The sequence below is a fragment of the Osmerus mordax genome, chromosome 2 (genome assembly GCF_038355195.1).
Source record: "Osmerus mordax isolate fOsmMor3 chromosome 2, fOsmMor3.pri, whole genome shotgun sequence".
Classification (NCBI taxonomy): Eukaryota; Metazoa; Chordata; class Actinopteri; order Osmeriformes; family Osmeridae; genus Osmerus; species Osmerus mordax.
This window is the reverse complement of record NC_090051.1, coordinates 4,308,479-4,334,951: the sequence shown is the minus strand read 5'-3', so window position 1 is coordinate 4,334,951 and position 26,473 is coordinate 4,308,479. Positions and strand designations below refer to the sequence as shown.

The following is a 26,473-nucleotide window of genomic DNA, read 5'->3' as shown; positions in this document are numbered from 1 at the left end:
GTGTGTGTGTGTGTGTGTGTGTGTCGAGCAGACCATGGGTCTCCAGTAAAGCTGCTGGCTTCTCTCCACCAGGTGTCTGACTGCCTCTCTATTAACACGCCTGTAAAACGGATTAACCTACATGCTACTAACTAGCTACTAATTGCCTTCAAACGATCTACTAACTAGTTCTCCCCACCTGGACCTTTTGCAGCACTCTGTTTGGGGCTCGAACCCCAACTGGGTACTGGACAAGGTAGGTTGATTAGGGCCCTCTTACACACATAATACATACCCTCTTACACACATAATACATACCCTCTTACACACATAATACATACCCTCTTACACACATAATACATACCCTCTTACACACATAATACATACCCTCTTACACACATAATACATACCCTCTTACACACATAATACATACCCTCTTACACACATAATACATACCCTCTTACACACATAATACATACCCTCTTACACACATAATACATACCCTCTTACACACATAATACATACCCTCTTACACACATAATACATACCCTCTTACACACATAATACATACCCTCTTACACACATAATACATACCCTCTTACACACATGTGCATATCCATGTGCACACAAATATATGTATACAGCCCCCCCCCTCCCCTTTCCACCCTGCACCTCCACACACACACACACATCCTCGAGCTGTAGACTGTGGGGCTTGTGTTGGCTATGTAAACTGTAAAGCATTACGTCTGCTTGAGGAAAAGCCCTAACTGGCAAGTCCTCACTGTGTGTATGTGAAGTGTGTACTTCTATATATATAGATGTGTGTGTGTGTGTGTGCGCAGTGAGCTGGGGGTGGGGGGGGGGGTGGTAATAGCTCTAAAGCCTTCTTGAAAACATTTCTCTCATGGCAACTGCAGCTGAGAAAACATAACATGAGATTGTAGAGAAATTGGTTAGCAGGGCACTGTGCTCCGATCATGTCGCTGCCAAGAGAATCTAAACTAAAGATTATTCTACTGGAGGCAGAGGGCAGGAGAGACGAGGGTGGACGAGAGGGGGGGGAGGAGGGGGGGTGGTGGTGGTGGAAATGGGTGGTACACCCTAAACTCTGTGTAAGAGAATTCTCCTTATCATGTAAATACTGGAGCTGATCACTAATGATGTTTATGGTAACTCCTGTGTAACTGGGCTGGACTGGGCAGCAGAGGGCCCTGGGCTGGGCAGCAGAGGGCCCTGGGCTGGGTTGTGCTGGGCTGGGCAGCAGAGGGCCCTGGGCTGGGTTGTGCTGGGCTGGGCAGCAGAGGGCCCTGGGCTGGGCAGCAGAGGGCCCTGGGCTGGGTTGTGCTGGGCTGGGCAGCAGAGGGCCCTGGCCTGGGCAGCAGAGGGCCCTGGCCTGGGCAGCAGAGGGCCCTGGGCTGGGCTGGGTTGTGCTGAGCTGGGCAGCAGAGGGCCCTGGGCTGGGCTGGGCTGGGCTGGGCAGGGCAGCAGAGGGCTCTGGGCTGGGCTGGGCTGGGCAGCAGAGGGCTCTGGCTTGCCTCTGACGGGGAGCGATCGCTTGCGTGCAAACTTTAATTAGTCTTCTTGGACTCGGTGGACCTGGGAAACACAAGAATACCCAGGCATCAGGGAGGAGCACGGACAGGCTGCCAGCGGAGGTCAGAACACACCGGGGGCGAGCTGGGCTGCAGACACACACACATCACACACACACACACATCTCACACACCACACCCACACCACACACACACACACACAACTGACACACAAACCTTACACACACACACATCAAACACACACACACACACACATCAAACAAATGACACACACATGCATCTCACACACCACACACACATCACACACACACCCACAGACACACATCACACACACACATCACTCACATTACACACTCATCTGACACACAAGCATCACACACACACATCTGACAGACATGACTGACACACACATCATACACACAACTGACACACACACACATACACACATCTGACAGACACACAGGCACACAAAACTGACACACACACACATCATAAAGACACACAGGCACACACAACTGACAAACACACATCACACACTCATCTGACAGACAGGCATGACTGTCCTGCCCTGCTCAGATGAAGACTTTGACCCTGATGAAATGTCTACATGGCTTTTCTAAGAACTGTAAATGTGACAACTTGTGACAATGACAGTATGTCAGGCTCAAATAGTTCTTCATTGAATGTCCACACAATGAGACCATTGCCTGGGAGTGCCCCGGTGGCTCACTGTGTAGAGAGTGTATCGCTTGGGCTGAGGCCTCAAATCAAGACCCTGGCCTGAGGCCTTGTCACAAGCCATCCCCTCTGTCTCTCTCCATGCCTTCCCTGTCACCCTCTCACTGTCTCTGTCAAATAAATAAAGCCGTAAAAGGCTTTTAACATTGTCTGGCAACCCCATGAATACTTCTCTGAAATAGTCTAGCATAAAAGGAACTGCAAGTAAACCTTGCTAACGCTGTTTATTGGAGTGCCCATAACTCAGTCTGGCAGAGGCAACCACGAGCGACAGAAAGACCCACCACTGTGGCTGCTCCTGCAGAAGCCTCGAGTCAGTCATGGTCCAGTCAGGTGTGGCTGTGCTGCAGAGTCAGTGTCTCCTGTCTGGGTTATATGCTAAGGAGGGACGCCACCCGGCTCGTCCACATCACAGCCCTTCAGACTGCTCCAATGGGACTCCTGCTGGAGGCTCAACAGATGCTTCTGATAAGGTCTAGCCGAGCACGGGGACAGGAAATGAAAGGCGAGGGGAGGAAGGAGGCCCAGAAGGACAGTTTTCCTTGTCAGCAGTTCTTCATGGTGTGAAATGAGCAGGTCAGTGATTCTTTCTGGCTCCCAGTCAACGCTGGGAACAGCAGCCCAGCCTGCTACACTGGAGGAGAGAAGCTGGTCAGCCTGCTAGTCTGGAAGAGAGAGGAGGGAGGCTGGTCAGCCTGCTAGTCTGGAAGAGAGAGGAGGGAGGCTGGTCTGCCTGCTAGTCTGGAAGAGAGAGGAGGGAGGCTGGTCTGCCTGCTAGTGTGGAGGAGAGAGGCTGGTCTGCCTGCTAGTCTGTAGAAGAGAGGCTGGTCTGCCTGCTAGTCTGGAGGAGAGGCTGGTCTGCCTGCTAGTCTGGAGGAGAGAGGAGGGAGGCTGGTCTGCCTGCTAGTCTGGAAGAGAGAGGAGGGAGGCTGGTCTGCCTGCTAGTGTGGAGGAGAGAGGCTGGTCTGCCTGCTAGTCTGGAGGAGAGGCTGGTCAGCCTGCTAGTCTGGAAGAGAGAGGAGGGAGGCTGGTCTGCCTGCTAGTCTGGAAGAGAGAGGAGGGAGGCTGGTCTGCCTGCTAGTGTGGAGGAGAGAGGCTGGTCTGCCTGCTAGTCTGTAGAAGAGAGGCTGGTCTGCCTGCTAGTCTGGAGGAGAGGCTGGTCTGCCTGCTAGTCTGGAGGAGAGAGGAGGGAGGCTGGTCTGCTGGCTAGTCTGGAGGAGAGAGACCTGCTAGGTCAGTTTGCAAGGCCATTGCATGGAGAAGGGAGGGGAGAGGAGAGAAGAAGAGAGGGGAATGGATAGGAGAGGAGAAGGGAGGGGAGAGGAAGAGAAGAGAGGGGAGAGAAGAGCAGAGAGGAGAGCCTGCAGATTTATACCTCTGCAGGACTGCTGCCTGTAGGCTATTCAACGTGAACCATAATTCCTCTGGGTTACAGCAACCTGGGGAGGGTTTGTGTGTCATGTCAGGTGGCAGTAAACCATGTTGTGTTGGGGGGGGGGGGGGGGGTCAGATGGAGTCCTCCCAAAGCCAATGGCAGTTAGAACACCCTCCCCATTTGTCATCGTAAATAAAGCGTTAGTGTTAATGATCTCATAAACATCCCACAGACCGCCACCAACGCCTCACACACACACACACACATACACCTGCCTTCACACACACACACACTCTCACCCTACTGCGTGTGTCCTGTTCTGCTTGTTTATGCATTAATCCGATATGACCTCATCGCTCCCAGAGAACACACCATGTAACACAAACATACAGGAGAACCACCCTGCACACTCTCTCTGTGAGGATGTTTTAATGAGTAGAGCGTGTGTGTGCGGGCCGTGAAGAGAGCGAGCGGGGTGTGTGCGGTCGTGTTGCGGAGCGAGGATGAGTGTGCGTGTGGAAGTGTGTGTTTAGATTGAATCCAGGTTTCAGTATCAGATTTGGGAAACTGCTATGGCTCATCTCAGTTTCCGTGCTTACAGTCATTGTTTTACAGGTTTAGCGGCAACTCTTGGAATTCTGTCAATTATTGCCTTTAGTTTTTTTCCTTTCTGACTGAAATCAGACGATCTATATATCCACTGGGACTGGAAGATGAGCAGGGGTGACTTGGGCTGATTTCAGGATAGACAGACAAGACAAACAGACGGAGGCTGGATGGAGTTGGTGGAGACGCCTGCCAGGCATGTTTATTAATGACAGATCAGACCTACAGCTCAGACAGGCTGATAGCATCAGAGACAGGTACTGTATATAGGTATGTTCTGAAAATAGTCAACTAACACCCTCTGGAAGACACATTGAGACACATTACAGCCATTACACATCACACATATCTTCTCATGTCCCCCAGCTTAGCCCCCGACCGCCTGCCCCAACCCCCTTTAGCCTTTACACCCAGTCATGTCAGTCCTCTACAAAGAGGTTCTTCCTCTGTGGTGGAGCTTTCATTCGGTACATTCAGCGGTTGACAGATGACATCACATCCTTTTTCCTGTGAGTTGGAGTCTCTGCACACAGAGGCCTCCAACGTCAACATTCATTTCTTCTTTAGAGTGCTTCCAGCACCGCCTCGTCACAACAACCTATCACGCTAAACACCCACACACAGACACACACACACACGCAAACGCACAACGCAGCACAGCTAAAGGAACATGACGTTCGTGCAAAGATATGGAAAAGAAAAGAATAAACGAACGATGAACAAATTACAAATCAAACAGCGACAGCTACAAAAATCTACATTCGGCTACAACTCATTATAACGGGACAACGAGGAATCCAAATGAACGTGCAATAGTGCAATTTCTCAGTTCGAGCCAAGTCTTCTAGTTCGTCTTCGGGGTCGGGTCTTGCGACGCATCACAACCCGTCTGTTTCAGTGACGGCCTCGCCTCGCTCCACCTTTCCCTGAGCTCCCTCTGCTCTGGTCACGCAGCACCTGGTCCCATCGCTGCAAACACACACACACACACACACACATACACACACACACAGATGTCAATCGGCAGCTCACAGAAACAAACCAGACTGCACACCCTAATCTGTGTGTTTGACGTCAAGTCAGTTGGCCATGCTGTCGGGGAGCTGACCCTGACACTGGTGCCTTTGTCTCCCCCCCCCCCCCTCTCCCCTCCCCTCTTGAGATCTGCTGGCAGTGGCTGCAGGGCCTAGGCCGGCTGACCAATCCGCTCTCTTTGGGCAGACAGAACTCCCCCACCCGCCACTGAGTAAAACGTGAAGAAAAAAAAGGAAGTTGTTTAAGCTGTCCAACCACCACTTACTACCACAGATAGTAGCTTCGAGATGCATTCCACATGGATCCAGTCAGCCCATGTTGTACCTCCTGGAAATCACCTACCCCAGCCTGCATGACTGATCTCCCTACCTTGACAGAACCCCAGCCTGTATAACTGATCTCCCTACCTTGACAGAACCCCAGCCTGCATGACTGATCTCCCTACCTTGACAGAACCCCAGCCTGCATGACTGATCTCCCTACCTTGACAGAACCCCAGCCTGCATGACTGATCTCCCTACCTTGACAGAACCCCAGCCTGTATGACTGATCTCCCTACCTTGACAGAACCCCAGCCTGCATGACTGATCTCCCTACCTTGACAGAACCCCAGCCTGCATGACTGATCTCCCTACCTTGACAGAACCCCAGCCTGCATGACTGATCTCCCTACCTTGACAGAACCCCAGCCTGTATGACTGATCTCCCTACCTTGACAGAACCCCAGCCTGTATGACTGACCTCCCTACCTTGACAGAACCCCAGCCTGCATGACTGATCTCCCTACCTTGACAGAACCCCAGCCTGTATGACTGATCTCCCTACCTTGACAGAACCCCAGCCTGCATGACTGATCTCCCTACCTTGACAGAACCCCAGCCTGCATGACTGATCTCCCTACCTTGACAGAACCCCAGCCTGTATGACTGATCTCCCTACCTTGACAGAACCCCAGCCTGTATAACTGATCTCCCTACCTTGACAGAACCCCAGCCTGTATGACTGATCTCCCTACCTTGACAGAACCCCAGCCTGCATGACTGATCTCCCTACCTTGACAGAACCCCAGCCTGCATGACTGATCTCCCTACCTTGACAGAACCCCAGCCTGTATGACTGATCTCCCTACCTTGACAGAACCCCAGCCTGTATGACTGATCTCCCTACCTTGACTTTACGTCCCATTCTGTCCCTCCACTTCTGCACGATGGAGCCTTCAATCAGCAGCAGCCTGAAGGACACACACACACACATGTGAGGGACAGACAGTTAGATACACACACACGTGTCACGGACAGACACACACACGAAGGAGAGACAGACGGATGTGTTAGAGACTCCAAAAAACATATCTCACACACACACACAGGAGAGTGTGTGCGTGCGTGTTAGTGGTTCTGACCGGGATCTCTCCTCGTTCTCGTAGCCCAGGATGATGTACTCCTCGTTGGCGGCGAGAGCAGGACAGAGGCACCCCGAGTTGTAGTAGAGGGTCACCGTGTCCCGGGGGATGTTGACCAGCGAAGACTTGAGCACGTCCCGCACCTCCACGATGGCGCTGAGGTCATGGCTCCTGCTGCGGATCTCCTTCACGCGCGCGCGGATCACTGGGAATCGCCCGGGGGGGAGAGTCACTTCAACATAACTCACTTGACCAGCCACGCTGGTTCATTGGCGGCTTGGGATTTGTTTACACCGCGGCCGATTGATTTAAGACACGGAGAATGCTCGTTCGCGGGGCCCATATGTCACGCTGACTGAGTTGTTTGACAGGGACGCATTTCCTCGAATCACTTCGTTCCCTGGCTCTACTTTCTCTTTTCCCTCCCTCTGGAGCTCTCTCGCTCCCTTCGTAACTCCCTCTCTCTCTCTCTCTCCCTCCCTCTCTCTCTCTCTCTCTCCCTCCCCCTCTCTCTCTTTCTCTCTCTCTCCCTCTTAAACCCGTTCACACTCCCTCTGGACACATTGGTTCTGTGGAAGAAATCGTAAAGAGGACTCACCGTAGTTGTAGTTGTTCTTTAAGTAGGTTTTGAGACCTAGTCTGACTGTCTTGCACTTGCAGCGATCTGAAACGACACATACAAAGAGTTGAGGAAACATTTTGTACCCAAAAATGTAATCATGTAATCAATCAAATAAACACACTGTGAAACCACACAAAAAAAAGCTTAGGCCATCTCTAACCACAGGTCTGAGTCCTTGGTAGAAGGACTTCAGCAGGAATCTAAAAGTAATTCAAAAGCATTTTGAAACTGAACAGTATGTAACTGACTCGGCTTGAAGTGTCAGTTAGTCAGCATCCTTTTACCTCCATTGGTTCCTTTGCAGTGGACGTTGTGGGAGTCCATGGGGAAGTCAGGGGTCGACTCTGCACAGAACAAGCAAGATAGCGAGACCCAGGTCAGCATGATGCAATACTGAGGTAACACAGTCAGGTTACAACATGGGTTAGCCCAAGCATCTGGGGCTCTCACCTGGAGAGCACTTGGACGGGTCCTGGTAGTATGGGTTGTCTGAGGAAAAGAGAGTAATGATTTATACCAGCATTATTAACAGTCAGGTGTTACAGAAAGATCGGGAGAAACCGACTTTACATCAGCCATCATTACTATCCTACCAGGTCCTTCAGCTTTCACGATTGCCTCGGGGGAGATGCACACTCCTCGGTCATATACCGGCAGGTCCTCGCAGGCCAGACTTTCGGGCCAGGTGTGGTTGTACCGTTTCATAACCGGCTCGCAGCCGCACTTGGCCCGCTCGCACACCGACTTGCAGGGCTTGATCGGATCGTGCTGGAAGTCTATGGTGCAAATAGGCGCGTACATGGCACACAGGAAAAAGAGAAGATCCGCGCTGCACCCAGTGCCGAGGAGACCCTCGAACTGCTCTATGGCCAGGACGGCGTTAGCCTGGGTGCTGTGGTGGAGGTGGTTCGGCATCTTGGTCATGTTCCACGGCATGGACCGGCAGAGCGGGATCCGGATGGGCTCGCACGCCGCGGCCGAGGCGCGAGGCACCCCGAACATACAGGTAACGGCGAGGAACGAGATGTAGAGCTTGTAAGAAAACATTGTTGATAGATTCACACAGGTGTCTCCAAAACTGCAAAACAGTCGTCTCGCTTCAATGACCTGGTTATACAAACTGATGCGGAGCAATTCAATGCGCAATCGTAAAAACAGAACGCTGCTGCGTAAAGTTTGAGTCAATCTACCCAAACAGGCACCAACTTTGAGTCACGTTGAAAGACAATTGAAAGCAGAAGAGGAAAATTCATCTTTTAAATCAAAAACGTGTATGTCTGAAATATCAAAGTTGTAGATTCCTACACGCTTCGCTGTTTGGCTTATTCCACTGGCGCGCGTGTTCTCATTGTGGACGGAGCGGACGGGATGGGCGGCACGAGCACTTCTCCGGTTTGCGCTGCAGTGGTTTGCTCGCCGCTCGCGGGAGTGACCTCACTCTGCGGGACCAGCTTTTTTCTACTCGTGCACCTTCCCCCTCAAGCCTCGTGCACGTTCCCTCTCCAGCCCACCTCCACAAGTTCGTTGTACTGTGTGGTAGGTCTACTTGTTCCTTAGACTTCTTTGCGAAAAGACACGTGTTTTATTACATTCTGACAACAACAAAAAAGTTACGAAATCCTCAGTACACCACAGGAGGCAGCTTTAATCAGGCCAGAAGCTAGCCAAAGTTCTTCCTGCCGCGAGTGGGTGCAGAGAAGCCGAGGCTACAGCGCTGCCTATTAACGGCTCTTTAAGACTATAGCTTGCGAGCAGATAGGGCAGGTGTGAATTGACGTTGTTGACACAGTCGCCAGGAGACAAAGAGCTTGTGGAGAAATGAACAGAATGATTAGGGCTATGGGGTGGTGGTGTGTGTATTATCATCCTCGGGTGGGGCTGGTGGTGGGAAGGGGTGAGGGTTGTGGCCCAGGTGGTTTGGACCCACCCTGCTATGATAAAGAGGATGATATGGTCGTGGGTTAGCAGCCCTAAATGTTATTCTCAGACAGAGAGGTTTTGTTTTAATGGCAGGACTTTTGGTTGAGGAGGTTCCTGTACTAGTGGGCAGCTGGCCTTCAATATTGGTCAAACTGCTATCAAAATATCCCTCTTGGAGTGTCTGTTTTCATGGCCACCACCAACTGTCCAGTGAAGAGGGGGGAGGGGAGGGGCGGTTGTGGTGGAGGGGGGTTGGGGTGAGGGGGTTGATGTGTATGATGTCAGTGGGTAGCGCAGAAGTGGCCCTGCAAGGCTGACTTCCTTACCAATATTTAGACAGTTAAAAACATCCATGAATACTTCACCCTGTGGGGAGTTCTGTGGGCTGCATACCAAAATATAGCTCCAGGCAACTCCCATGTCCAGGTCCTTGGGTTCTGAACGGACAGAACTAGAACAGACTCAACTCAACACCACTGGAAGCAGACCCAACACCACCACCAGACCCAACACCAACACCACCACCAGACCCAACTCCACCACCAGACCCAACACCCCTGGAAGCAGACCCAACACCAACACCAGACCCAACTCCACCACCAGACCCAACACCCCTGGAAGCAGACCCAACACCACCACCAGACCCAACACCCCTGGAAGCAGACCCAACACCACCACCAGACCCAACTCCACCACCAGACCCAACACCACTGTAAGCTGACCCAACACCACCACCAGACCCAACTCCACCACCAGACCAAACTCCACCACCAGACCCAACTCCACCACCAGACCCAACACCCCTGGAAGCAGACCCAACACCACCACCAGACCCAACACCACTGTAAGCTGACCCAACACCACCACCAGACCCAACACCACCACCAAACCCAACTCCACCACCAGACCCAACACCACTGTAAGCTGACCCAACTCCACCCCCAGACCCAACTCCACAGCTAGACCCGTGGCCTAAAATAGTAACTGAGGTGTATTTTTGACCTCCTGACACGATTTCCACATTGTAAACAATAAAAGAGGCTTCTTGTGTCTTGGTTAGGAAGAACAGTCAAATCTCCCGGTCTGGAGTCACCGACAGCAGCTGAATCGGAACTTCAAACAATCTGGCTGGGTACTGAGTGGTTAGAGCCTGGCGCTTATTCCCATTTGAATACGGTTGAACACACTCCCACAAGCTGTTAGAAGAAGACATGCTCACATACACAGAGGACTGGCTCTCATTAAGTTCAGACTGCCTCAGTGGAATAGTTGAGGCATCAAGACAAGATGTACATCAGATCTGCACTTCACTCTACACTCCAACAAATATTACCATCTGGGACTCACCACAATATTTAGTTACTAGTCACTTAGACCAAAGCAGTTAAAGATGCTGTGCTTTGCACAGTTTGGCAGAACATTCAAAGAAGCACGAGTCTCATGGCTACGCATAACGAGGTCCAGGCTAAAGACAGATCGACTATGTAGCGAAATTCAACAACAACTTTCTCACGTTGTGAATCCTTTGATTCAATTCCTTTCTTCCGTGACGTGTTTTTCAACAGTTCCAGTTTATCCTCCAAGGTCTCTCCTAGACTCCTTCATCCTAGTCCCTCACCGCCTTCTGACATCTCATCGGTGGAGAAGGTCTGAGGCCCCTCCCTTCAGAACGTTTCCTCCAATGTGTGTGTAGAAGGAAGTGGGAAATGGTGGGCTGTGGAGAACCTCAAAGGGGAGACAGGACTCCAGGGGGTCTGAGGAACTTAACAACCAAGGAACCGTCTTATTGCGCAAATCTGTTAGAACAATAGAGAAACTGCCAACGACAATCAGTGTGAGAACAGGAACTTTGAGTTTAATTCCACCCTGGTCATCTGACCTTCCTCTGTTATCTTTACCAGTGTGTGTGTACTAGGGGGGTGACTCTGGCTTTCCATTAAGCAGAACCCGTTGCGGTCTCCCGCACATTGTAGGCTTCAAAAGCAGTGGTCAGAAAGGATCTTTGTACACAGGCCACAGGACAGGACACACACGCACACAGATATACAACACCGAGAATGAGCAGTCTAATAACAGTATTGCTGTAGTCTCTCACATCTCTCCTGCTCCAGCCAGCAGGGGTTTGCTAAACTAAGCTAGCGATACTTACTCTGGGCCATTAGATTAACCACTCTGGTATAAACTAGCTGAGTCACCTGTCAGGGTTCTATAGGCTAAACCATAAACTGCCAATCTAAATGCATTAAAGTATGTGTGTGTGCGTGAGAGAGAGAGAGAGAGAGAGAGAGGGAGAGAGAGAGAGAGAGAGTGCAAGCAAGAGAGCATTACAGCATTCTTTAATCAATTCTGCGTCCCAACTGAATCAGTGGGTGGTTTGGTTCGATATGTGGCAGAGTAAATCTCAGCTTTGTGCTGGGATGTGTGTGTGCATGTGTGTTCTTATAAACATGTGTGTGAGAGAGAGTGTGTGTGCGTGTGTGTCTTTAAGACATGTATGTCTAGTAGAGTTATGAGATTGTGGATGGGTCACCAGAAGCTTCAGCCTTACTGATTACCGAGGTAGTTTATAAGACGCTGTAGAGGTTTGCAGACGTTCAAATAGACTGGGAGAGACTGGAGTAGACTAAAGTGACGAGAGCAGACTAGAAGAGACTGGAGTAGACTAAAGTGACGAGAGCAGACTAGAAGAGACTGGAGTGGACTAAAGTGACGAGAGCAGACTAGAAGAGACTGGAGTAGACTAAAGTGACGAGAGCAGACTAGAAGAGACTGGAGTGGACCGGGACAGACTTACTAAAGAGACTGGAGAGATGAGAGAAGCTGGAGAGGTGAGAGAGACTGGAGAGATGAGAGAAGCTGGAGAGGTGAGAGAGACTGGAGAGATGAGAGAAGCTGGAGAGGTGAGAGAGACTGGAGAGATGAGAGAAGCTGGAGTAGATGAGAGAGACTGGAGAGGTGAGTAGATGCTATTTGGCCCACCAAACCCTCCACCTCCCTGACTTCCTGTTCCAAGGGGAAGCCCTCCCATACCTAACTAACTTCCTGTTCCAAGAGGATGCCCTCCACCTCCCTAACTTCCTGTTCCAAGGGGAAGCCCTCCCATACCTAACTAACTTCCTGTTCCAAGAGGATGCCCTCCACCTCCATAACTTCCTGTTCCAAGGGGAAGCCCTCCCATACCTAACTAACTTCCTGTTCCAAAAGGATGCCCTCCACCTCCCTAACTTCCTGTTCCAAGGGGAAGCCCTCCAACTCCCTAACTTCCTGTTCCAAGGGGAAGCCTTCCACCTCCCATCCATTTGACACGGCTGGCCTAGTGCTTTCTGGGATACAGGGACTTTCCATCATATTTCTGTCACCGGGCCGGCCTTCCAACTCATCAGGGAAAAGTGAGGAAGAGAACACTTGGAGCAGAGGGGAAGAGAGTGGAGTCTTAGATACACACACATGTGAACTGACCCATATGCAGACACACACATTATCACACACGAACACACACATAAACACACAACCTTCAATATTTCAACACGCCTGTCACCCAGTTTAACCGCAGTTCAAGTTTAACAAAGTTACTGGCTAGCAGGAGGATTTTCAGTGGAAACAGAAGAGGTGCTGGCCAATAGGAAAGCTCACACTGGTGGGAATCACGTTTGACCCGACAATAATGCAGAGAAAAAAACTGCTCAGATATTAAAACATTATTCAGAAACTCATGAAACGTCCGTGTTTATCAAGCCTCCCCTGACCTCAACCCTGACCCCCCTCCATCCTCTTCCTCCTCCCCTCCCACGCTGCAATATCATAAATTCAGAGGTGGAAGTTGGGGTGGGGGGCAGTAGGAGGAGAGGCCTGGAGGGGGGGGGGGGGCAGGAACAGAGTTTCTGGTTGTGGACGAACAGTGTTGGTCAGACAGTCACTGATGCTGCATTCTCCTGTGAAAACACATCAAGCAACCGCACCTTACCCGTGATGTCTCTGGCTGAGATATAGCACTCTGCGAGCCGCCACCTGAAATCTTACCATTTATTAAGTTACGATGGGTGTTGTGGAATAACACGCTACTAAGTGATTGGTTAGGGGGCGAGGATAATGATGATGATGATGGTTGAATGCCTTGCCTTGTTCCCGGCATTCCTTGCCCTCTCCTTCGTCAACATGGTTCCTTTTAGCGGTGCACATGGAACACGCCACACGCCAGCCTCTGGACACACAGTCTCCCCTCCGCCTCTCACCACAGCTGATTAGGAATCAGATACCAAACTGATTTTCTTACTCAAATTGCTTTCAGATGTGGAGGGAAGCGTTTGCATGTGAGGGACTCTGCTGAACGCCGGCCAACGCTGCTTTCACACACTCTGTAGGCCCTGGGGAAGCAGCCACCAATTAGAATCCTCGGAACCGTTGGAAAAACATTCCTAACCTTCTGTCAGTGCTGGAACTGGGGCTGTGGAGGAGGGGGAGGGGGGGAAAGGAGGGAGGAGAGGAGCCCGGGAGTAGGAGAGGTGAATGCGAGGAGAACGCTGGGAGAGACAGGAGAGGCGCCCATGAGGAGGAGAGGGGGGCTGGGTGGTGGCGAGGGGGAAGAGGCGAGGAGCTGAGCCTGGAGGAAGGGCAGGCTGGAGGAGGACAGCAGCAGGCAGGATCATCCTTCCCCAGCCTGCTCGACTGCTCATCTCACCCACCATGGAGTGGGAACAGAGACAACAAACCTATTACCTTCTCAGAAGAATGGTGTGTGTGTGTGTATGTGTGTGTGTGTGTAATCAGGATTGAAGGTGTGTTCCTTGACCACACACAAACACAAACACACACATACGTCAACACACATTCCGGCATTCAAAACTAATTTTCTTCAGATTAAAGGGGGACTGTGTGACATAGCAGAGAGCTTATCCTGCCCCAGCAGCAGCTCCTGTAGAGGAGAGGCCCTGGCCCCCTGCCAGCTGCATTAGAGCTGACTTAGGCCCTGATGAAACCCAAACACCAGCAGTGGGGAGGCCATGAGGCAGCTTATCCTGACAGGCCTCACAGACAGACTACAGACCAGGACACCAGTCTGACAGACAGACCACAGACCAGGACACCAGTCTGACTGAGACTACAGACCAGGACACCAGTCTGACAGAGACTACAGACCGGGACACCAGTCTGACAGAGACTACAGACCAGGACACCAGTCTGACTGAGACTACAGACCAGGACACCAGTCTGACAGAGACTACAGACCAGGACACCAGTCTGACTGAGACTACAGACCAGAACACCAGTCTGACAGAGACTACAGACCGGGACACCAGTCTGACAGACAGACTACAGACCAGAACACCAGTCTGACAGACAGACTACAGACCGGGACACCAGTCTGACAGACAGACTACAGACCAGGACACCAGTCTGACAGAGACTACAGACCAGGACACCAGTCTGACTGAGACTACAGACCAGAACACCAGTCTGACAGAGACTACAGACCGGGACACCAGTCTGACAGACAGACTACAGACCAGAACACCAGTCTGACAGACAGACTACAGACCGGGACACCAGTCTGACAGACAGACTACAGACCAGGACACCAGTCTGACAGAGAGACTACAGACCAGAACACCAGTCTGACATACTGATAGACAGACTACAGACCAGGACACCAGTCTGACAGACACACTACAGACCAGGACACCAGTCTAATAGACAGACAGACAGACATACATACAGGCAGATAGACATACATACATAAATACATACATACAAACATAAATACATAAATACATAAATACATACATACAAACATACATGCAGACATACAGATAGACAGACAGCCTTCTGGAGCAGCTTAACCACCTACGGAGAATCCCAACATCCTGAGACCAAACTGATCAGCTTGCTCCGACACGCCGGTCAACTGAACTGTGGCCTTGTTTCTGTTTGTCCCTGCCCACCACACTGCTTGTGTTTGTCTCAATGTCTCTACGTGTGTTTCTGTGTGTGCGGCGTGCATTTCTCTGTTCCTCAAGCGATAGCCAAAGGTTCAAACTACGTCAGCTTTGAGTAGAAGCAACGAAGACGTCAAATGACCTGTGCTGAGCCCCCCTGTATCGTAATGCCAAGGCTGACCTGTGCCGACCTGTAGCTGAAGCTTGGTGATCTTTTACTGTTACCATAAACTGCTGTTAAAAGTTCTCTGTGCAAGATGGAAATATTCTTGGAAACATCTCGTGCTTTTCCAACATAAATAAAGTGTGCAGCTGTCCAAAACCACGCAGAGTGGACAGAGGAAGAGAAGCCCGCCGAGAGAGGGAGTTTGTTGTTTGAATAAGTGAAATCCAAGCCTTCTATGGCTAAATAAATCTGTTTTATTCCTTTAAGTGCTTCGAGGCTGCCCCTATCTGGCTCACTCGGAACCAACTCTCTCCTCTCCTCCCCGGGCTCTTCTCCCTCGCATGAGAACCCCTGTTGGGCTGTCTTCTGGGGTGGCTGGCTCCTGCTGCTGGTAGCTCCAGGAGGTTTAGCAGGAGAAAGAAAAACATCCATGGAGAGGCTGGCTGGCCCGGAGCACATGACACCGCTCCGCACTCCATGTCATGAGTGTGAGTACGCGTGTTAGATGGCTCAACGACACATTTCATGAATCAGGCCTGGTCGGTGTTCATCGGCAGGATAGACCTACTGGCACACACACTTCAGATAGACACACAGGTTGACTCGTAAGCACTGCAGCCTGTGCATGAAGTGATATGTCACCATAGGGCTGACTTGGTAACCACTTGTTACGTTGGAGGCCTGCTGGTGCCAGATATTCAGCCTGCTCTTCCTCCTGGTGTGTGTGTGTTTGTGTGTGTGTGTTTGTGTGGGTGGGTGTGTGTGTGTGTGTGGGTGTGCTTCCTCGACCACAAACGCCACTTCTGGATCGCATGCACAGCCTTACCATCCAGAGACACAGCTCTGCCAAACAGCTGTCTACCCAACACACGCACAAGCTCTGGAAAAACTGAGAGCTTTCGATATGGCATGAAAACCTCCGCGAAGAGCAACCAGACGCACACATGCACACATTTGGAAGAGAAGTCGGCGAGGGGAAAGCTGTGAAAGTGTTGATTCCATCATGTTCCTCAGGTTTTCAGCATCCATCTGACTGCCAGCTCACCCACAGGCCCCTGCCAAGCTAGCCAGGAAATGGAGGGGCCAGATAGGTTGTTAGGACCATAGATATATATAAAGGGTAGATGTCTCGTCCGCGTTGCCGGACAACGGAGTCGAACGTCCACACGTGGCGGCCATCTTGCTACAGTCAACTCGTTCACCCATAACATTGTGTTGATGCTACATGTACTTTTTAAATGACCATAACTTGCTCAATTTTCAACCGATTTTGAAACGGTTTGGTTTGTTATCAACGTCAGAGATGTCGGTATGCCACTGCATACTTATGAATAATTATGTTTTTTTTTTTTATAGAATAGAAGTATGCAGTGGCATAACGACATCTCTGACGTTGATAACAAACCAAACCGTTTCAAAATCGGTTGAAAATTGAGCAAGTTATGGTCATTTAAAAAGTACACGTAGCATCAACACAATGTTATGGGTGAGCGAGTTGACTGTAGCAAGATGGCCGTCACGTGCGGACGTTCTAGACTCCGCCGTAAGACATCTAGTGTTTATATATATCTATGGTTAGGACACGAGGATACTAGGAAACATGACAGTTCCCTGAGGATCCGCTCAAGCAAGTCCAGCCACCCGTCCAGACCCCCCTCCTCCGGCCCTGCAGAGTCGCAGACCAACAGCCTGACAGAGGATAACAAACAAAGGGCATCGGAGGGAGGAAATGGAGATGTTTTAGCACAGTACTGCTGGGTGTCTTCATCACGTTGAGGGCTATTTCTAGGTCTGACAGATGCACCTGAGCACGAAGGTAATATAGCTGAGGAGATGTATGTGTATAGCTGTTCATACAGTCGTCAGCTATTCCTCAGCCGGCTGTTTAAATACTTCCTAAATGTGTTTTGTCCTGGCAAACCCACTGGTAGACTTACACACATACTCACACATACACACACGCATGCATGCACACACACTCACACACCGACACACTCACACATGCACACAATCTCATGCACACACACACACACTCACACAGCACACACCCTCACACGCACACATTCACACATGCACACAATCTCATGCACACACACACATGCACACAGTCTTATGCACACACACACGGATATGCATTTCACACACACACACACACACACACACACACACACACACACACACACACACACACACACACACACACACACATTCACACGCATGGAGCAGAAAGGGTTGTGTTGGTGGCTGTTTTCTCAGTGGTGTGAAGGAGAGTTGGCTGTGTACGGAGCAGTAGAGGAGAAACCCAGAGAGCTGAGAAAATAGTTGTTCAGCTGTGGGAACATAGAGGCTCTTCCATACATGGCAGCTCTCTTCTCCTTCACTCCCAACTCCTCTGCTGTCCTCCTGCCTCTCCTTTCGCTTGCCTGTCTTGTCCTCTCTTCTCCTCTTCTCCTTTCCTCTCTCCTATCTCCTCTTCTCCATTCTTCTCTTCACGTCTCCTATCGCCTCACCTCTCCTTTCCCCTCTCCTCTCTTCCCCTCTCTTCCCCTCTCCTCTCTTCCCCTCTTCCCCTCTCTTCCCCTCTCCTTTCCCCTCTCCTCTCTTCCCCTCTCTTCCCCTCTCCTCTCTTCCCCTCTCTTCCCCTCTCCTTTCCCCTCTCCTCTCTTCCCCTCTCTTCCCCTCTTCTTTCCCCTCTCCTCTCTTCCCCTCTCTTCCCCTCTCCTTTCCCCTCTCCTCTCTTCCCCTCTCTTCCCCTCTCCTCTCTTCCCCTCTCTTCCCCTCTCCTTTCCCCTCTCCTCTCTTCCCCTCTCTTCCCCTCTCCTTTCCCCTCTCCTCTCTTCCCCTCTCTTCCCCTCTCCTCTCTTCCCCTCCTCCCTCTTCCCCTCTCCTTTCCCCTCTCCTCTCTTCCCCTCTCTTCCCCTCTCCTCTCTTCCCCTCCTCTCTCTTCCCCTCTCTTCCCCTCTCCTCTCTTCCCCCCCTCTCTCTTCCCCTCTCTTCCCCTCTCCTCTCCCCTCTTTTCCTCCCCTCTCTTCCCCTCTCTCCTCTCCTCCCCTCTCCTCTCCACCACTCCTTGACTCTCTCATATCTTCTCCTCTCCACCTCTCCTCTCTTCCCCTCTCCTCTCCACCTCTCCTTTCCTCTCTTCTATCCTCTCCTCTCCTTCCCTCTGATTTCCTCTCCTCGTCCTGCCCCCAGACTAGGACCACACTTTAGTCTCTCTGAGGGACTTGTGGTCTTGGTGGGGGCTGATTTATTTGGGGGTGGATAAAAGGAAAGACAGTTCCTAAACCAACAGAGCTTATTTATTGTCATTCATTTCAAATTCATCTTACAGTAAAGTAAAGTCAGGGCCGAAGTCCAGAAAACAATCAGTGAGTCATGTTACTGAGAGCCAGACTGTCTTCCTCATCTGCTCCTGGGTTTCCTGGAGTACAGTCCCCTTCTATGTATGAGGTATAGAGATGTGATACGGCCCTATGTGCGAGCCTCTATAAGAATGATGTGGCATAATTCAGTTCTGTAAAGATGAGATTCTATAATCTATGGACGTGATCAGAAATAGTCAACCTTTGCATTCTAGAGGTCAATTAGAAAGCACAGAGCAGAACTCAATTCATCACCGACGTGTGTGTGTGAGTGTGGGTGTACGTTTATGTGTGGGCGCATGTGTGTGTGTGTGTGAGGGGGGGGGGCAGGGCATCCCTCCAGGGTACATCTCCTCCTATTTTAAACACTACCACCTCATTACTGAGTGCTAATTAGCCCTGATGAGCTCCGGGCAACCTGAGCTGCTGGCCGCAGGCTCCCTCCCCCCACACCCTCTCCACCCCCCTCACCCTCACCCCCACCCTCCGACCCCCCCTGGACACACTGGGCTCATCTCCCTGATGGCCGCCCTGCAATCTGAACCAGCACAGCCTCCCTCCCTGACACCAGAAACTCCACACACACACACACACACAGACACACACACACACACACAGACACACACACACACAGGGGGTTAACACGAAGGGAAAGAGTGGACACGAGTGGAAATGTAGATCAAATGTAGATGAAGACGAGACATGGATGGATCGACAGAGAGAGACAGAGAGAGAGAGAGAGAGAGAGAGAGAGAGAGAGAGAGAGAGAGAGAGAGAGAGAGAGAGAGAGAGAGAGAGAGAGAGAGAGAGAGAGAGAGAGAGAGAGAGAGAGAGCGAGAGAGAGAGACAGACAGAGAGACAGAGAGAGAGACAGAGAGAGAGACAGAGAGAGAGACAGAGAGAGACAGAGAGACAGAGAGAGAGAGAGAGAGAGAGAGAGAGAGAGAGAGAGAGAGAGAGAGAGAGAGAGAGAGAGAGAGAGAGAGAGAGAGACAGAGACAGAGACAGAGAGAGAGAGAGAGAGAGACAGAGAGAGATAGAGACACAGAGAGATAGATAGAGGGAGAGAGAGAGACAGAGAGAGAGAGAGACAGAGAGAGAGAGACAGACAGAGAGAGAGGCAGAGAGAGACTGCTTGTACTCTATCTCCATCTAGTGGTGAGCAGGGTGTCCCACTGCCAGTGGTGATCCTGGATCACCACAGATCCCTCTACACACTGTCCAAAGCCCCTGAATCCCATGGCTTTAGATGAACATGCAAACTTAGTACTGCACTATTGTCTCACAGGCCAGCACACGCACATACATGCACATACAAATCCTGTGAAAGCAATGGTCGCTGTACCAATGTTGTTTCTGACCAGGGAAGACGTCAAGGCTGTGAGCTGGTTAGACGGCCACAGGGCCCTAGCCGAAAGCCTGTTCATCTGCTGCGTGCTGTGAGCAGGCAGGTGGGGTGAGTGAGAGAGTGCAGGTCTCATCTTTCAGTCTGGGTTTCCTCGAGACTTCGGGGAACTGGAGAGTGTGTGTCTATGTGTGTGGGTGTACGTGTGTGTGTACGTGTGTGTGTGTGTGAGGGTGGCAGTGCGACAGTTAAGCCGAGACACGGAGGAGACCGCATCTATGCTCGCAGAGGGGAACTGCTCTAGCCTTTCATTACAGCCTGACCCGTTACTGACAAGTCAACAAACCAGCCTCGACACCGCCAGACCCGGTTCCTTCTCCAAACCTATCGGCATCCACCAGGACCCAGCCTTCTCCCGGACCAGGACCAGGACCCAGACCCAGCCCCTCTCCGCCCAGACGCCCCACACCAGACCCATGAGATGCAGTCTCTGGCCCAGGAGATCCAGAGCTTCTCCAAGGCCAAGCTGAGGAAGCAGTGCACCCGCGTGACCTCGCTGAGCGGCCGCAGGATCATCGAGACATGGAAGGGCTCCACGGTCCACGTGGTGGAGGACGTGGCCCAGCCAGAGACCCCCTGCGGATACGTACCGGACCACAGCTGGGACCTGCAGGTGGGGTTGGTCAAACCATGCCTGCTTCTGGGTGAGTGCTGAAGATACAACTTACTGAACGTTGCCGTAGGGAAAAGATTTTTTGGCTGTGGGATACGTAAAGAAGGGTTGTGAACGAACATGGGTGAGTGTAGAAGGTAGAAAACCTTCCGACCCAGAAAACACCAATGTGGTTACAGTTAGAAAAGACTAATCAATGTGTTTGGAATAGGAGTGACAAGTTGGTGTAGCTTTGCAGCAACTCCCTCTCACACAGAAAAGGATGAGTTCCAACTTACAGATCCTATTTGATATAATATCAGATGAGAATTGATGACATGTAACTGCTCAGACATGTTGAGCTGTAACAGAATGCGATCAGTTGTCTGATCCCCTGTCTTCCTTCTCCCATCCACTCATCTCCTAACCTGCCCCTCCTCCTCTCTTCCTTTCATGCGACACTATAGGTTCACAAGATGCTGCTAATGATTTCAGCACTTTGAGGAAACACAAGGTATGGCTCGGTCCGGAGCGACAATCTCCCCGTCCCGCTATCCTCCTGTCTTGTCCGAGGACAGTCTATCTCTGCGCCGCTGGGTTGTGTTGGGTTGTGGTGTGTGACAACTGCTCCCCCTGCGCCCCCCACCCTTCACCCCCCCCTGTTCCCCCCCACCCCGCCCCAGGTGTCCCACATCCTGAACGTGGCGTACGGCGTGGAGAACGCCTTCCCCGACCTCTTCATCTACAAGAGCGTGAGGATCCTGGACCAGCCGGACACAGACATCACCTCTTACCTCCAGGAGTGCTCACAGTTCATAGACCAGGCCCACTCAGAGGTACAGCGCTCCTCGTGTCGGGCTGCTTTGGGCCCTGCGTTACACTCCTCCGCCGTCCTCCTCTCTCTGGCCAGCGTAAATAATAGATTGGGAGTTTTCACCTTGCATTATTAAAAGCCCTTGTAGAAAGATCATATCACTACGGGCCTTTGTGTGTCATACAACCTTTTACCAACTTGCCCTGCTGCCCAGCCCAACCTGACACTGGGCCCGTCTAGCGCCAGCTGGGTTTATGATTACAGGCGGTGATGAGGCAGCGTTTCCATGGAGGTTGCTAAGTGGAAGGGAGTATTGGCTAGCTGCTCTGTCACCTGTGATGCACCAGTAACTCCAGCTCTCCTCATCAAACCTTGTTGCTTTTAGCTAAGTGGGAAATCCGTCTCTAATTTGACAACCTGTCATTTTGCCCCTGTGGTTGATTAGTCTGCTGCTAATGAGCAGGGTTACTAAGAGAAGAGGGTAATGTGGCCATGTAACCAATCCCGCTTGGGCTCAGGCCATATTTCTGACACGTGTCGGGCTGTGAGGAGTTTAACCAAAGTCGAAACTACACTTCCCATTATGCAGCTGGTCAATCGATTGGCTGTCTGAACTGTAAACTACCAAGTCTAAACTACATTTCCCATAATGCTTCTGGTCAATCCTTGGCTGTCTGAGCTGTAAACTACCAAGTCTAAACTACATTTCCCATAATGCTTCTGGTCAATTCATTGGCGGTCTGAACTGTAAACTACCAAATATAAACTACATTTCCCATAATACTTCTGGACTGGTGACTGTTGTCTAAACTACTGTCAAGCTATACTTTCCATACATCTAAACTACACTTCCCATAATGCTGCTTTACTGGTCTTCCCATTGCAGTGGGAACAGTGATAGGTTACAGGACAGTAGAGAACAGCAACGATTGTAAAGAACAATCCCTAATGTAAAGATTTTTCCAGAGCTCACCCCTGAACTACAGTAACCCTATCCAGTCTACACCCTTCTTCCAGAACTATGCTAACATTGTCCAGCCCTGTCCTTATGCTAGTCCTAACCCTGTCCTATTCACCCCACAACATTATCTAGGACTGTCCTTATGCTAATCCTAACCCTGTCCTATTCACCCCACAACATTGTCTAGGACTGTCCTTATGCTAATCCTAACCCTGTCCTATTCACCCCACAACATTGTCTAGGACTGTCCTTATGCTAATCCTAACCCTGTCCTATTCACCCCACAACATTGTCTAGGACTGTCCTTATGCTAGTCCTAACCCTGTCCTATTCACCCCACAACATTGTCTAGGACTGTCCTTATGCTAATCCTAACCCTGTCCTATTCACCCCACAACATTGTCTAGGACTGTCCTTATGCTAATCCTAACACTGTCCTATTCACCCCACAGAAAGGCGTGGTTCTGGTCCACTGTAACGCTGGAATCTCGCGGGCGGCCTCCATCGTCATTGGCTACCTGATGTTGAAGGAGGGTCAGCCATTCGACCAGGCCTTCTCTGCAGTGAAGTCTGCGCGCCCCACCACCTGCCCCAACCCCAGCTTCCTGGAGCAGCTTCGGGGCTTCAGCCCCGCAGGGGTCAAGGGTCAGGTCAACGGCACCAACCACGCCTGAGGAGGGAGAACTTGTGTGGTGCCAGATTCAGATACAACAGCCAAAACTGAGCTGTCCCCTTCAAAAAACGCAATTCTTGTTTTGAAACGGCAAAAGCCCAGATATTAAGTTTTAATGGTTTGATAGTTTGAATCGATAAAACACCTTATTCTGGAACTGGGAGAAATTCTAAAGGTTCACGATTCTAAAACTGCTATCAGTCTTAGCTGTTGTATCTCAATATGGCCAAAAGGATCACGAGCAGAAAGGTCTTAGAGACCAGAGAGACGTCAGAGAGACCAGTCGGGATCCATTCTTTGTGGAACAGGAGGGGAATGTTATGATACTGTATAATAGAGGATCACACTGTCCAAGAAAAAAAACCTGTCCATACAACACCAATACAGATAATATATATCAATTTCAATAACAATCTACAAACCTAACTACTCATCTAGCTATCCAGCCTCTCTAAGCTGTTCCCTAACCAGTTGATGCATTTGAGTGTGTGACGTTTTGAGTAGAAGAGAATATGGTGATCCACTTCTTTTATTAGGACAATCTCCTCATATTCTACTGTAATTCATGAGAGAGTTCCTCATAACCCAACAGATCATACAAATGTTACAGGCATCCTTCAAGATTTTGTAGTATACGTTAATAGGAGGTAGTCATTTTTGATGTTATCTTTAGATATTGTTTTTTTTTGTATTGCAAGTCTCTGTCCTGTTCTACTAGATTTATTACCGTCTAGAGTTTAACTACTAGTGTTTTATTGTAATTGATGTCATGAAATAAATTGTTTAATAATGTGCTTTGTTTTAAACAAAAATGACAAATTGAAACGCGTATCTGGCTCTTACTATCTTCAATTAGAGTTTAACTAATGTAACTGTCGGTCAGTTCGAAGCTGTTCATAGTCCGGCTAATATTATGTCAAAAAGATATTTCAGGGTTCAGAAAGGAAAAAATAAAATAAACAACGTTAACATGTTATGAACATTTCTTCATATAATAACATTAATCTCACTATAAAATGTAACGCTTTGTGTTGCCTAATATTAGTAGCCTAATGGAGGTGACAAGTGGTTCCTGACGGATAGAGGCGATCCCACTCATCCGCAGGAGAATAGGGTGCAATATTCCCCGGGCTATCTGGACTCCCACACAGTCCAGCAGTTTGGCGTGTGTGACTGCTGCAGCAGGACTATAGCAGACACAGACTAATTCCATACTCCTCGTGTGCATTTTACACCAAGCAGGTGAACCGATGGCCTCTTCAACAACGCGATGATCGTTCGTGTGCTGCCACACCGCTCGAGCTGATCGACAGACCTCGTGGATTTTGACAGTCCACATGGGCACTCTCTCCTCCACGCTGACGAGACGGAAAACTGCCATTGTCACAGTTAAGGACAGGGATCCGGTGCTCACAGCGACCGAGGACGGGGTTGACGGTCCAAATACGGTCTTTAAAAGAGACGTTTACAAGGTCACGGGAGGAGTTCAAAAGGTGTCAGTCATCAGCGAGGAAGGCAAGTGCTGAAACTTTAGTTGCCCTGGCAGCGCGGCTCTGTATGGTTCAAAGCAGATGAATAGGGATTCAAGTTACCCTGTATCGGTGAAGAATCTTTTTTTAATGTAGGTTGTATCATGTATATTCTGGGTACAGGTATTGGGTACACAGTACCGCTGCATATCTGCCAGGGAAACGCTCTGACGCAAGTCGTAGATCCGTCAGGCATATACTGTAGTAGATGAAGTAGGTCTGTTAGATATGTGATATTTAGTAGACACAGCGAAGGATCCCATATAAATAGCCATTAACCGTGGAGGAGTTGAGGGTCACATGCTGAGCCCTGAACAAGTGTGTTTGCCATGGTAACCCTGCGGGCATATCAATTGCATGTAGATGCTGTGCTGTAGTTTGTGTTATTTTTGTTATTATTGTCATCTCTTGGAGCACATGGTAATGACTGCCACTCACAGAGCTGTTAGCGGTCTAGTGGACCATGACTGTGGGAGGAAGAGGGGGAAGGGAGGGGAGGGGGAGGGGAGGGAGGACAGGTTGACATGCATTCAGGCTGGAGGAAGGCAGGACTGGCTCTTGGCGGAGGAGGGTGAAGGGGGCTGCTGCGGGGGGCAGGGGGGGGGGCGGCTGAGAGGGGCCGAGGGGACGCGTGGAGGAGGCAGGGAACAAAGCAGCAGAATTTATTAGCCCTCCTCTCCTCTCCTCTCTGGCGGCAGCAGCCAGGGCCGCTTGGTCACCACTCAGCCCCTCCCGCCCCCCCCCCCCCCCCCACACACCCCCCCCTCCCACACCCCCCCCCCCCCCCCACGCCCAGCCTGCTGGGAAAGCAATTAAAGATGTCTCCGCCTAATGAGGGCAAATTAAGACGAGTGAATCCAGCCTCTTCATCCTCCAATCAGAGATAAGGGCTGTTGGGGGGGGGGGGAGGTGGATTTGGACCTAGGTCAAAGACCCACATTGGAGTTTCCTGCATCGCTAGTTCTGACTCGGCCTCAGAGACAGTCTGCTATCCTGAGGAACACTCGCTGTTTCCACTGTTTAGACTGGAGCAAAAGTACCTCTCATAGACCTCTCAAGAAACTAATCTTTCAAAGACCAAACAAAGGCCCTGTTTTAGGCAGATGACGTTGCTCACCACTCTACTGCGACGGGCGGGTTGGAAGAGAAGCAGAAGTTCAAGATTTGTGTGTTGAAAAGGCCATTCCTATGACCCCTCTCTGGTCACCCAGAGCAGGGCTGTGGTCATGTGGTTCATGGTCCTTGGTCGACTTGGCTCATCAAGAGTTAATACTGGATCAATATTTAACAGAGCATCATTAGGTCTTTGACTTCTCTCAGTAATGAGTGGTTAAACTTGTAACTGCTTCCCTCATCACGACACCTTCCTGAATGTAATATAGAAGAGGAGGTTGGTGTGTGGGGGAAGGTGTGTTTAAGGTTGTGTACGTGTGTGTGAGTGTGTGTGTGTGTGTGTGTGTGTGTGACTGACCTGCACACCCAAGCCTGGCATCTGTTGAGCGGAATGACACGTTAGACTTTGTCTCTACCCTGAACCGCCACACACAATCAAATCATGTCCAGAGCGAGACAGCCTCACCAAGCCGCCGTGCTGATTCACCAAGCCACCCGTAGAGGGCGATCTCTACCCACACGCATCCAAACACAACAGCTCCAAATATAGCCGGGGTCATTAAAGTGGTGCAGGTGATGGGGAATAGAGGATTAGATGCAGTGTGGGGGGGTGGGGGGCGAAGGGGTTAGAGTGAGCCTGGAGAAACGAGGGAGAGGAGGAGGAGCTTTGAAAACGGAGGAAGAGGAGG

The 26,473-nt window shown here is 50.6% G+C and overlaps 2 protein-coding genes across 2 annotated transcripts; one reads left to right on the top strand and one right to left on the bottom strand.

Moving 5' to 3' along the window:
* Positions 1-4,425: 4,425 nt before the first annotated feature.
* frzb (frizzled related protein) lies at positions 4,426-8,727 on the bottom strand. The gene is made up of 7 exons (XM_067258105.1): positions 7,907-8,727; positions 7,764-7,802; positions 7,598-7,657; positions 7,290-7,355; positions 6,692-6,896; positions 6,457-6,520; positions 4,426-5,223 (listed from the first exon to the last, which is right to left on the bottom strand). Exons 1-7 carry the CDS (start codon positions 8,358-8,360, stop codon positions 5,149-5,151), a joined length of 963 nt encoding a protein of 320 aa, XP_067114206.1. The 5' UTR covers positions 8,361-8,727; the 3' UTR covers positions 4,426-5,148.
* Positions 8,728-20,523: 11,796 nt separating this feature from the next.
* Positions 20,524-23,143, top strand: LOC136959857 (dual specificity protein phosphatase 19-like). Its single transcript, XM_067254061.1, has 4 exons — positions 20,524-20,746; positions 21,162-21,208; positions 21,378-21,530; positions 22,922-23,143. The coding sequence occupies exons 1-4, from the start codon at positions 20,524-20,526 to the stop codon at positions 23,141-23,143; spliced, it is 645 nt and encodes a 214-aa protein (XP_067110162.1).
* Positions 23,144-26,473: the final 3,330 nt, after the last annotated feature.

What these genes read in the sequence shown, in the direction of transcription:
- frzb (XM_067258105.1), bottom strand. Translation starts at nt 8,360, where the DNA reads ATGTTTTCTTACAAGCTCTACATCTCGTTCCTCGCCGTTACCTGTATG. An exon ending in CCCGTCCAAGTGCTCTCCAG is followed by an intron (nt 7,658 to 7,763) that starts GTGAGAGCCCCA and finishes TGTTCTGTGCAG; the next exon opens with AGTCGACCCCTGACTTCCCC. An exon ending in CTGCAAAGGAACCAATGGAG is followed by an intron (nt 7,356 to 7,597) that starts GTAAAAGGATGC and finishes GTGTCGTTTCAG; the next exon opens with ATCGCTGCAAGTGCAAGACA.
- LOC136959857 (XM_067254061.1), top strand. Translation starts at nt 20,524, where the DNA reads ATGCAGTCTCTGGCCCAGGAGATCCAGAGCTTCTCCAAGGCCAAGCTG. An exon ending in CAAACCATGCCTGCTTCTGG is followed by an intron (nt 20,747 to 21,161) that starts GTGAGTGCTGAA and finishes GCGACACTATAG; the next exon opens with GTTCACAAGATGCTGCTAAT. An exon ending in TAGACCAGGCCCACTCAGAG is followed by an intron (nt 21,531 to 22,921) that starts GTACAGCGCTCC and finishes TTCACCCCACAG; the next exon opens with AAAGGCGTGGTTCTGGTCCA.